At 40.7% G+C, this 12,925-nt stretch overlaps 1 protein-coding gene across 1 annotated transcript in view; it reads right to left on the bottom strand.

Annotated features, from left to right (window-relative positions):
- LOC149848874 (geraniol 8-hydroxylase-like) overlaps window positions 1-12,925 on the bottom strand; it is a 181,487-nt gene that overhangs the window by 147,372 nt on the left and 21,190 nt on the right. Inside the window, exons 3-4 of the mRNA XM_090005528.1 lie at window positions 10,776-10,783; window positions 8,180-8,799 (exon numbers count right to left, since the gene is read on the bottom strand). Of these exons, the coding sequence (XP_089861654.1) occupies window positions 8,185-8,799; window positions 10,776-10,783 (623 nt within the window). The 3' untranslated portion in view covers window positions 8,180-8,184. The remainder of the gene's footprint in view (window positions 1-8,179; window positions 8,800-10,775; window positions 10,784-12,925) is intronic.

Raw genomic sequence — 12,925 nt, 5'->3', positions numbered from 1 at the left:
GCACTTCCATTGCGAAGTTCTGATGAGTACGATCAAAGTGCTTCCAAGCTTCAGCGTCAACATGATGCATGATCTTGTTTTCATCGTGTCAAACTTTATTTGCATGTCATCTCATGTGTTTAGCTGTCTTTGAAGACATATACAATCGCTGCAATCTAGGAGTGATAGGAAAGTAGCGGAGCGACTTGTATGAAACGTCCTTTGATCTCGTGCTACCATTGCCTCTTGTCTTTGGCTTGAACTGAGGATGCCCACATGACGGGCATGATATGTCGTTTTCCTGCTCCTTAAAATACAACATGCAGTGATTTGGACAAGCATCAATCTTTTTGTAACCCATACCTAGAGCGTTCACCATAACTTTCGCACGATAGAAATTTTGTGGCAATTTCTCATCTTTAGGCAACATACTCTTCACAATCATGCACAAACGGTCAAAACATGATTGACTCAAATTATACTCGGACTTCAAATTCATTAGTTGAAGAACTGCAGACAAGATAGTGTGACTCTCACAACCGTTCCAAAGTGGCTCATCAGCATCTTTAAGTAAATCATAAAATCTACTAGCTGCATCGTTTGGTGATTCTTCATCTACGGCAGTTCTTACATCACTAGAACTCATAGCAGAACCCAGTTCTGTTCCTGCAGCATCAAATATCAAATTCGTATATGGATTATCATGCACCACATTCACCCGTGCATCAAAATCGTTTCTAAATTATTCTCCATGAAACGTCCAGTTCTGATAATCACTCACAAAACCCTTCTTGTATAGGTGATGTCTAACGCCATGAGGTTCTACAAATCGATTATTCTTACAAATCTTGCAGGGACACCTAATCCGACCTGTGGGATCTACCGTACTGACACTCGCCGTTGCAAATTCAATAAAACTATCGACATCATCCATATATTCATGCGATAACTCATTGTCCACTATCCTACGGTACATCCATTCACGGTTTGCAGTCATTCTGTCGTATGATGTTACGAATAGTATCCTAACGAATTAAGAAAAAAACAATCAGAATGCTACGATGAAGAAAATATCAAATTTATCATGCAATATACTATGTCAAACAGTAACAAGAATTTTGATGCATGCATTGATAACTTAATATTTTCATGTGCAAACTATTAATGACACGATACAATCATTTGAAGCATGCTTTTATTATAAAATTTCACATGGAAGTCAAAATCAAATTGAAAGTAACTACATGCAAGCATGGATACAATTACATCAAACATTGCAATACATCATAATCATTCATATCAAATAAATGGCAAACATGTACATGCAGCAAACACACTTCAATATCTCACTAACTACTACCATGCTTAGCATGGACTCTGTACTCCAAAAATAAGAACACTTCCATATTCCTACATTAAAATCATGCTCAGCATGATCTCCGAACTCCAACAAAGCAGTCCTAGATATCAACAACTAAGTGAGTATGTGAACAATAAAGTGTTGCATTCAATAAATTAAATAACATGTGATACGTTTGCATCACTTACTCACCACGGGTATTTACCCGATTTGCATTGTTTTTGTCATTTACTTACCACAGGTGGTCGAGCACGAGTTGGTTCCGTTGAAAAATCTGCACAAAAACAAAACAAATTAAGTAACAAACTAACTAATCATGAAACAAGATGAAACACTAACTAAAAAAATTAAAACAAATTAAAACAACTCTAACTAATTGAAAGAAGAGAAAAGAAAAATAGTATATATGTTAAGCCAAATCTAACTAGAAGATGCTAATTTAACAAACCAGCTATAACATGTTGAACCAGTCGACTAACATAAAGTCATAGACAATTTCTAATCTGAACTACTTAGCAAAGGAATAGTAAATCAATCAATTAGTTTACTAGAAAAGATGTGAACTCCGTTTAACCACCACTATCATAAAAAATTCAAATAGCCCTAATCTAACTAACTGATTGTGAGAACATTAAATACCAATCTATCTAAGAAAAATATAATTATAAAAGACTAATAGATTGAAATACTCTAACTAACCAGATTTCAAGAAAACAAATTGAAGTAAAACTAACTACAAGTAGACATTAACAAACTAACAAATTGATAAAAATTTATGAACTACTCTAACTAGATGCCGAAACTGCCTTTCCGGCAGGGAAGGGGGTTAAACCCCCTGCCGGAAAGGCAGTTTCGGCATGGGGGGTTGACCCCCTGCCGTGCCTTTACGGTAGGGGGGGTCGACCCCCTGCGTTTCCGGCAGGGGGTCGACCCCCCATGCGGGTCGATCCCCTGCCGGAAACGCAGGGGGTCGACCCCCCCTGCCGGAAAGCACTGCAGGGGGTTAAACCCCCTGCCTTTCCGGCAGGGAAGGGGGTTAAACCCTCTGCCGGAAAGGCAGTTCCGGCATGGAGGGTTGACCCCCTGCCGTGCCTTTACGGCATGGGGGGTCGACCCCCTGCGTTTCCGGCAGGGGGTCGACCCCCCATGCCTTTCCGGCAGGGGGTCGACCCCCCCTGCCGAAAAGCACGGCAGGGGGTTAAACCCCCTGCCTTTCCGGTAGGGGAGGGGGTTAAACCCTTTGCCGGAAAGGCAGTTCCGGCATGGGGGGTTGACCCCCTGCCGTGCCTTTACGGCAGGGGGTTGACCCCCTGCATTTCTGGCAGGGGGGGTTGACCCCCTGCGTTTCCGGCAGGGGGTTAAACCCTCTGCATTTCCGGCAGGGAAGGGGCGTACCCCCTGCGTTTAGAAGAAGAAGAAGAAGAAGAAGAAGAAGAAGATGAAGAAGAAGAAGAAGAAGAAGAAGAAGAAGAAGAAGAAGAAGAAGAAGAAGAAGAAGAAGATTACCTGCGCGTCGCCGGACGGTGGTGGGAGGTTGACGGGGAGCGGCAGCTGGCGAGCGCCGGCTGGCGAGCGGTGGACGGGGAGCGGCGGCTCGCGAGCGGCGGCGGCCGGACGGTGGCGAGAGCCGACGGGCGGCGGGAGGGAGCAATACAGCGAAACAGGGAAAAGAGAAAGAGGGATGGGATTAGGGATTTACGCGACATTTAGCGATGGCTTAGCGACGGAATGTTTCCGTCGCTAAGCCGTCGCTAAACCAAAATACCAAAAAAGCGACGGAATAGATTCTGTCGCTACGCCGTCGCTAATTAGCGACGGATTAGCGACGACAGAGTTCCCTCTCTAAATCCATCGCTAAAATGGTGTTCTTGTAATAAAAAGTAGCGACAAAAATATGCAGTCGCGAATCCGTCGCTAAGTAGCGACAAATTAGCGATAAAAGTCGTTTCCTCGCTAATCCGTCTCGAATTAGCGATAGATTCTATCTCTAGCTAATCTGTCGCTAATTTCCGTCGCTAATTAACAATTTTCTTGTAGTGTACCGACCAAGTTGGACAGGTGAAATGAATTTCTTTTTCTTATGGAGTACAAAAAGTCTTGTTTAAATTACTGAATTTTTTGTGGGTCTTACAATGGGCTTCACACTCTTCAGCAAGATTGTCCCTCAATTCATTTATATGAGTGAATGAGATGACAAACCTGCTCTAATACCAATTGATGTAACCCAGATTTCAAGGTCACATGAAAATCTGGCTGTACCAACTACTCTTATGTAATTAAACTATGACAACTCAGATTTAATAAAAAATTAAACAATTAAAATGAAAGAAAAATACTTGAAATTCATTTGTCCACCAACTTGCAAAACCCTTATGATAAGCATTACAGGAAACATAAGAAAAGACTAATTCTAAATTGGATTTAAGATACATAATAAATACCCAAATCTAAATAAAAAGCTGAACTAAAAACTGAATCCAAATTAGTTGTTCCAACATAGAATTGTGCCTAAAGAAGAGGGTGGATGAAGTTATTTATAGATTTAGAATGTTGGTGGAAGCAATATTTTTCTTATGTATTTTAGAGTTAAGCAAGGCAAATAAAGACCGAGGGAGGGGTCTGATATAAAAACAGCTGGGATTTGGAGGTAAAATTTAACCACATTTGAGACAATTGGTACAAACTCCAAAAATGTAAACCATAACACATGTTTCAAGTTAAATTGCTTTATTTTTTGTAATCAATTCCAAAGTTGGGAAAATAGCTTCAAGTGGGACTGGATTGAATCAATTAACATAACCCTGCTTTAGAATTAGTCACGAGTTCATTGTATCATATGTTAACCAACAGTTCTACTCAATACTGCTCATTTAGGCTTAAATCATATGGTTCAAAATCATACCCATGAATCATGGTGATTCGCGGCTGTTTGAAAAAATGTGAATGTCGGAACACCCAATGTTCACGTTCTCATCATCTATAAAGAGGAGTTGGGGCTTGCTGGAATCACCTGCAACCAAACATCGGCTGGAGAGGACTTACAGGCAAGCCTAAATGCTATTTCTATTTTTCATTTTTAATCAAGTGAAGGTCAAGCTCACTGGAAGTTCTACATACTCCGGCCATGTCCACTCTGAGACATCTATCAAACTGTGGTTATGGCTTGTTCCAGCAAGCCCCCTGTAGAACCCCCCTCAGACAATGTCGCCGAAGGGGATAATCATAAAAAAAAAAGGAAACGGTTTTCCGATTAGGAAAATCGTTTGAAAGTTCGAGAGGGGTGAGGATAAACCTCACCCCCGAAATCCGTGGGAGGGGGGCGAGCTTTATCTTCAACCCCTCACCCTGCATGAGGGTTATAAAAATCCTCACGCAGGCTCTCCTTCCGCACCCTGCATAGAGAGAGAGAGAGAGAGAGAGAGAGAGAGAGAGAGAGAGAGAGAGAGAGTCACTTACCGGCGCCAACGACGAGGTAAGCCTCCACCCTGCTCATCTTCTTCTTCGTTCTTCTTTTCGGTCCGAGCAAAAAGGAGGCCGGCAGCCATCGCTGCCGGCGAGTTGCAGGAAAATGAAAAAAAAATATTTGATGTCAGAGAGGGAGAGAGAGTGAGAGAGAAAGGAGGGTGCGGGGGTCGATCGGCTTCGGCGACCAGCCGACGCCGATAGCTGGCCCCGGCGGTCGGCCCGTGCCTGGATGGGTGCAGAGGAGAGGGTTAGCAGGGGCCGACCCCTCTGCACCTGGGTGTCGGAAAGGGCTCAACCCCTTCCGCTCTTTTTAAAAGGGACCGGGTCGGTCTGGGCACGACGCAGACCAGACCCGATGGTCTGGGTCGCGCCCAGACTGAGCCTTTATTAAAAAAAAAAGGGGCCGATTCGGCCTGGGTGCGACCCAGACCGAATTGGGTCGGTCCGGATCGCACCCAGACCGAACTGAGACAGGTTGAAAGAAAAAAAATAAAAAAATTTGGGTTGGGTGAACCGGTTCGGGTCGAACCGATTCAGATCAAACCTGTTAGTGAAACCGGTTTAAGTAGAACCAGTTCAGGTAGACTCGGATCTGAGCTGAACCAGGTTGAAAACAAAAAACCCGAGTCAGGTCGAACCGGTTCGATCTAACTGGATCCGGATTCTCAGGTTGGATCCAGTTTGGTCTGGACCTATTCTGGATCCAGACTAAATGTTCTAGATCGGTTTAGATCAGTCCTAGATCCATATCAAGAATGGATATGGATCAGATCAAACGAAAGTCTCATATAGTACCAAAATTCGAAATGTACCAAGATATCCATTTGGATACTCTATATCCATTTCAGTAAAATGGACATAACATTGCAGTCCGAACTCGGAATTGAGTGAGGTTTGGTGCGTTGGACTTGTGTTGTAGAGAGAAATCTATTAGTTCATTTATTTTAGTAAAAACAGTGATACAGAAATCGAGGTTTCTTGAGTAAATTCAAAAAAAAAGTATTTTTGGTAAGAAGTGTTGCGTATTAATGTGAATATATTGTATTATGACTAGATCACACTGATAGAATTCGTGAGATGTGATTTTAGAGAAAGCACAAGATTCACCATTAAGGTAAGGAATGTTATAAGTAACTTTAGATGTGAATAAACCTTTTTCACATTGCTTGTTATCGTAGTGCTATAGATGTTATGTGATTAGCGTGATAGTTTTGAGTGAGACCATGACATGCATAAATTCCATGATTGACATTATGAGTTAAATTATATACATGTTCATCGTGATATGCATGTTGATTGCGATATGTCATGCATGATATGAAGAATTTGAATTATGATTGCATGTTTATATGATCGTTAAATATCATGCATTGTGATGAGACCATGCTTAGATTAAAGTCTCATTTAGTTCATTTGTATTGTATGAATGAATGTTTTGAGTTCAGCATGCATGACCCCTTAAATCCCGGAAGTGGCAACCTGTGGCAAGGGTTACCTGGTTCGCGATAAGAGTGCAGTCGCCACAGAGAGTGGGTCACCGATGATTTAACGATGTAGAGACACTACATCATTGCATGCTAAGAGAGAGAGGTGTGAGTCCTAAGGTCATCATGAGATTAAGAATGAGATTTTTATGATCAGTCACAACATCACTCATGAGAGAATAAGTGCATTACGAATTTGTGAATACGGTTCAATGTGTGAACTTAGTTATGACTTAGGGTTACACTCACACTGGTTTGGGACTCTAGAGGACCATGGATGGTTGATAACCATCATGGTTAGGATGTAGCATGAACCATACCGAGATTGAGAGCTTGACCGTCCGGCTAGCTACCGATGGGGTCCCTGTGGTGGTTCACTGCAGTGCCTGGTGGTCCGGGGACCACTAGGAGAGTATGGTTCATTGTCTGGTCAACATGTAGAATTGGAATGTTCTACGGAGTTGCTACGATCATAGACGGCTATGACCGGTATAGCCGACCTAGTGATAGTTGTTGTGAGAGAGTGTTTGAGAAAGTTAATGGGGGGTAATTAAAATATATCAACTTCTGTGGTGTGTCAAAAACTAAACTAAAATTAGGGGCTTAGAGCCCACTACAGTTGTAAGTTAATTGTTTGTTTACTTATAATTATTCTTTACTGGGTTGTAGACTCACCCCCATTTTTTGTTTAATTACAACTGTAGGTTCCAGACATTTGAACAATTAGCTTGTGAGCAACTTTTTCCTTCTTCAGCAGAGCATTGGTATATTTTACTTTTCTTGTCATTGAATAAGATGTATTTGCTTTCTTTTGTTATGAATGATGAATAATTGTAAGAAAAAGTTGATTATGAGAATAAAATGAAAAGTTTTTTTTTAGCTATGTTTTTCTGTGTAAACTTTGTACTCTTTTCTTCTGAGAAGTAATATCAACCGAACTCGAACTCGAACTCGAACTCGAACTCGAACTCGAACTCTTGAGGTTTCAGATCGGAGTGTTACAACCCCCCCCCCCCCCCCCATTTTTTTTTTTAAGTTTAGGAGGAGCTTACAGGAAATTCTCCTTTTGGCACCACTCCTCCATCCCTCCCCAAGAGTTTGTTTTCCCCGCTCTTGCAAAGATTAGGAAAGTAATCACATGAGATTCCAAATCATGCCATTGGGACTCTCAATATAATTCATTTTTGGAGATTCCTTTTCAAATTTACAAGCATGTCCTAAAAGTGGAAAACATCAAAATTTTCTTTTAGGAGAAAACCCTAGTGAAAAAAGCTGTGACGCTCTGGAAGTGATCTAGATATTGAGTTTAGTAGATCATGTTTTTCTGATGTAATAAAAAAAAATGGCAACACAAGTATGAAAAACCACTTTTTTCTACGTACAGTAAAACCTGTCTTGTGAAGCGTGACCATCTTTCTACTTTGCATGGTAAAGAAAGTTTTTTCTTATCTTTGGAGAACCAGAGTAGAATATGGAGTCATGTCCCAAAAGTCATAGTGTAGTGTCAGAAGTCTTAAATGGCAAGAAAACAACGGCCAATATGTCATGTAAAGTTGAAAGTTTTTACTTTCTTCACATATTTGGGAAAAATATCAAGTGGAACAAATAAATTAATCAATTCAAAACTAGAAAAATGTATGTAAAATAATAAAATAAAAAGAATAAAAAATATTTTCCTAATATACAACACATAAAATTGTGGATATATCACAATGAAATCATGATATTTAAAAAACAGAGATATCAAAATATTGTGACATTTTAAAAATATCACAATATTTTGACCGTTTAAAATGGCTGACAAAACTTCAAGGCCAGCTTGTTTCAAGAACTTGTTACACTTATAATTTATTAGTAAGCATATACAAACCAAGTCGCAATAGAACCGTACCATTTTCACATATTCGCCAAGGGAGATGGAACTGCTCGCAGAGGAACCGCTTTTTTCATGGTCAGGCCAAACTTTTCCCCCACATCGAGCTGCTCAGGCGGGATCCCGTCGGGGAGCTTCCATGTGAAAGAGTGAATGAGAGAGGCCACCACGAGATGAACCATGCAGACGGCCAGAGGCATGCCCGGGCAGATCCTCCTCCCCGCCCCAAAAGGAATGAACTGGAAGTCCTTGCCCTTGAAATTCACATCTGATTTGATAAACCTTTCAGGTGAGAAGGATGCATGGTTTTCCCAGTATGCAACATCTCGCCCGATCGCCCATGCATTGATGATCACTTGGCTGTTCTTTGGAATAGTGAACCCAGCGACCTCTACGGTTGCATCTGCCCTTCGCGGGACCAATAATGGAGCCGGTGGGTGCAATCTGAGTGTCTCTTTCACAACAGCCTGCAAGTAAGGGAGCCGTGGGATGTCCATTTCTTCTACAGCACGGCCCTCGCCGATGGTTTCCCTTAGCTCTAATTGAGTGGCGGCCATCTTCTCTGGGTGACGAAGCCGCTCTGCCATCGCCCACTCTGCGAGGGTGGAACTCGTGTCACTGCCCGCAGCGAACATGTCCTGTTCAAGTAGATTGCATTGTTTGAGTGCAAATCAGGTCATATTGGTGAGCAGATTGGATTTTGATTCAGATCAATTTCATATCCAATTTAAAATACTGATTTGAATCTGATCTAAATCCAAAAGTAATTTGATTGAACAAATCTGAATTCGATCTGAATGCACATTCAGATTTTACTTAAAGGATTCACATTAAAAAATAACATGTCAGACTGATCATATACAATCCATTTAAATCTCTGTAAGGGGCCGGGGGAGTAGATGGGAATGTGGCAATCCGTGATTAGGCCGGATAGGAACACTGAATCTGCTCCCACTGCTCATCAGATCTGGTCATATGAGAAAATTTACTGCACAAGTGCGAACAAGCCTTGTATGTAGAGGTGGGAAATGGGTGTGGCGGCCCACGGGCCAGGCTTGGGCCAATAAATTAGGCCCAGGCTCAGCCCAAACTGGGAGCCTACGTTTGTGTGTTGGGGCCGGCCCGAACCAGGCTTTGACCAGGCCGACCCAGTCCATTAGTGGGCCGGGCCAGGCTGGCTCGTTGCCCACCCCCTTGGCAACAAATTCAGGGACTTGAAGGAAAATAGCAAAACTACTTTTAGAAACAAAAGAAAAGGAAATTTTATATGATTTGTAAAAAATAAAAAATTATAGGGTTTTCCTATATAAACACAGGAAAATGGCATTTGTCTTTTGGAAAAGTGAAATCTCCGATCATATTTCATCAACCAGATGGATGGTCCCCTTTTGGAAAGTTTTCTAGTCATTGTTTCATACATGCCACTGCACCTGAGCCTTGGGGTGTGAACGGGTCGGATCTGGTTCAGACCCAGGTAAGTTTGAACCCGAATCTGACTTTGTGGTGCTGGTAGCAGGTCCAGACTCTACTCTGGTTGAGTTTACCATAAGAAAAAACACTTGGGTCCTATAAAGATTACAAGAATCAGACCTGATTCATATCTGGAAAAATATCTTTTTTTGTCTCTTTTACATTGCCTAGATAATTAGCCCGCCCACATGGTCAGGTCTTATAACATAACTCAAATAGTAGAAAAAAGGCTTAAATCATATACACTTATCCAGATTGAAAGAAAAAATATCTTTTTTGTCACAAAACCTTGACCCCATAGGGTTTGGTACGGGTCTGTTTTGGGCCAAACCCAACCCGTTGACAGCCCTGCGTGAGCAACATGGTGTGAGACGATCATAACTTTTCTACCATCCAATTCTGCTTTTGTACTGTCATTCTCTTGCTTTCCATCAACATCCGAGCATATGTGATGTAAGCATGACGATTATAGGGTCTTGCATGCTTACTAGGGGGTGTCAATGGGTCGAGTGTGTCTGATCCCGACCCATGCCAGATCCCATAGGCCCTCAGGGTTTGGTTACAAAGAAAAGGGTCTGATTAATTATTTGGGTTGGACCCATGAGGTTCGATTATGAAATGGGTCAAGTATGGTTTATGAAATTTTATATCAAACCTAAGTCTTCGGATAAGATCCCCAATTTTTTCAATGTAAAAAACTTCAAAAATATTATTTTGCTGGGTATGAACTAGGTCTTATTTATGTAATTCTTATCTGATCCAGGTATTGTTTTTGTTTTAAAAAATCTGGTATGACCAGAATCCAGATTTGATACCCACATTACTTAGTCAAATCTAAGTTTAGACCCACCGATTTTAGTGGGGTCCGGCTCCGTTAGCACGCGTAATGCTTACAAACAAAGTATTCACATTATGATGGCTATGAAGCAACCTACTTGACAGCCACCCATCTTGGCATTTTTTGAGATGGGTGCGATATCCATCTTGAGAAAGTTGACATCGATGAATAGCCAGCAGCAGAGCTGCATTTTAAGCATGCAGGGCTGCCGCACAAAAAATGACCTCAAACAAAAGTTCAAAAGTCAGAACAGATGAATAATGGCAGACATATTGATAACGACTTTGACGCCAGCCCAAGATTTACCTTGTTGCCTGTAAATGCAGATTGACCATAACATCTTCAAAAGTTAAAGATTTGTTGGTTGTCTTTCCTCTTCTGTTACATACTGTTATTGTTCTCAATATATAAACTTGTGTATCTCATTCTAAGAAATATAACACAGCAATCTTGGCTAGTGTTCCTTTCTTGGATGTAGGTCATACCAACCGAATCATGTTGTATCGTGTGTTGTGATCTTCTTGCTGAAATATTCTTGAGCACCGTCTCTCTAACATAGTATCAGAGCAATAGGTTTGTTCTCTCAATATATGATATCCTTACTGTCTTTATTTTATTCCTTCCATGGCTAATACAAGCACTAGTTTAGAAACCTCCACCATGATCGGTAATCAAACTCAACTTGCTTTGATTCAAGAACAAAGCAATGCATCCCTCAATATCACCACCATCCCATTAAATGGAGGGAACTACACTATTTGGGTAAAATCGGCGTCGTTCTTCCTCAGCGACAAATCTAGATTGAGACATGTGAATGAAGGAAAAATGAAACCTGCCGAAAGCGACCCCAATCTAAAAGAATGATAGTCCCATGATGATATGGTTATGGCATGGCTCTTAAACTCAATGGAGCCACGCATTGCCAATAGCTTCATGTATCTCGATTCTACCAAAGAAGTATATATGGGGCGCAGTCAAGGATGTATATGAACAATAATATAACATTGCTCGACGGTACCAACTAGAGCAAGATATTCATGCTCTAAAATTGGAAAACTTATCTGTTAGCGATTATCTTGCATCTCTGAGAGGCATGTGGGATGAATTTGATTCCTATATTCCACCAATTACTGATGCCATTTCTTTCAAAAAATGGGTGAACAAGAAAAGCTATTTCAAATGCTTGTTGGTTTGGGTTCACAATATGAACAACTTAGAAGTCAAATTCTGATGGCATCAGAATTGCCTTCCTTAAATGTTGTATGTGCTACTATTATGCGTGAAGAATCACGGCGTAGTGTGATGAATTCTGCTACAAAGGAACAAGATGGTGACAGATCGACTCTCATTTCTCGACATATAGTTGCCTCAAAATTTGAAGTAAAAGATGACAATGAGATTGAGCCTGAACATTTTAAAGGAAAGAAAATGTATTGCGCCTATTGCAAAAGGGACAATCACACAAGAGAGCGATGCTGAAAATTGAATGAAAAACCAAACAATTTCAACGGAGAAGGTAGCTGAATGAAATGTCAGGCTAATACGGTGCCTTTGGATTCAAAGGCACAAGAGCATAAAAAAGAGTTTCTAACTATTGAAGAGCTGAAACAAATCCTACAGGACCTTGGTTTGGCTAAAAATAATATGGCAGCCATGGCAACTAGAGAGCCATGTAATTCTTTACATTCCTGTTTTGCTATTTATCCAAATGATTCAACTAGTTGGATAGTCCGACTCAGGTGCTTTCGATCACATGATCGTGCATATTTTGTGTTTAAAGTGTGTGCATTCTAATGATTCTCTTAAACCAATTTCTGCTGCAAATGGATCCTTAATAGATATTAAGGGAGTAGGGAAAGTGGAATTGTTGGGTAAATCTGATAATGCCTTTTTTATGCCAACATTGACTACCAATTTACTTTTTGTTAGTAAAATCACCCAAGCATTAAATTGTAGTGTTATCTTTACTCCTACTGCGGTCTTATTTCAGGATCAGAAGGGAAGATGATTGGTAGAGGAACAGAGTCACGTGGTATTTACATTCTTGAAAAGAAAAATAAAGCGTTGACAACAAATAGGATGGATGAAGGACGTTTATGGCACTACAGATTGAGGCATCCATCTAATCGTGTTCTACAAAAATTAAAACCAAACCTTGTTTTTTATTGCAATGAATGTGAAACATGTAGGTTTGCTAAAATGACCCGACAACCATTTTCGATTTCTTAAAGTATGTCTTCTCATAAATTTGATTTGATTCATTCTGATGTTTGAGGGGCATCTCCAACTATGTCTTACAATGGTTACAAGTATTATTTGACATTCATTGATGATTTTTCAAAGGTTACGTGGGTTTATCTTCTTAAAGCTAAAGATGAGGTATTTGATAAATTTGTGAGTTTCTATATGATGATGCAAACTCAATTTGAATGCAATATTAAAACATTGAGAACTGA

Source organism: Nuphar pumila, chromosome 1 (assembly GCF_984573655.1).
Source record: "Nuphar pumila chromosome 1, dmNupPumi1.hap1.1, whole genome shotgun sequence".
In the NCBI taxonomy this organism is placed as follows: domain Eukaryota; kingdom Viridiplantae; phylum Streptophyta; class Magnoliopsida; order Nymphaeales; family Nymphaeaceae; genus Nuphar; species Nuphar pumila.
This window is presented reverse-complemented; position numbering and strand designations above follow the sequence as displayed.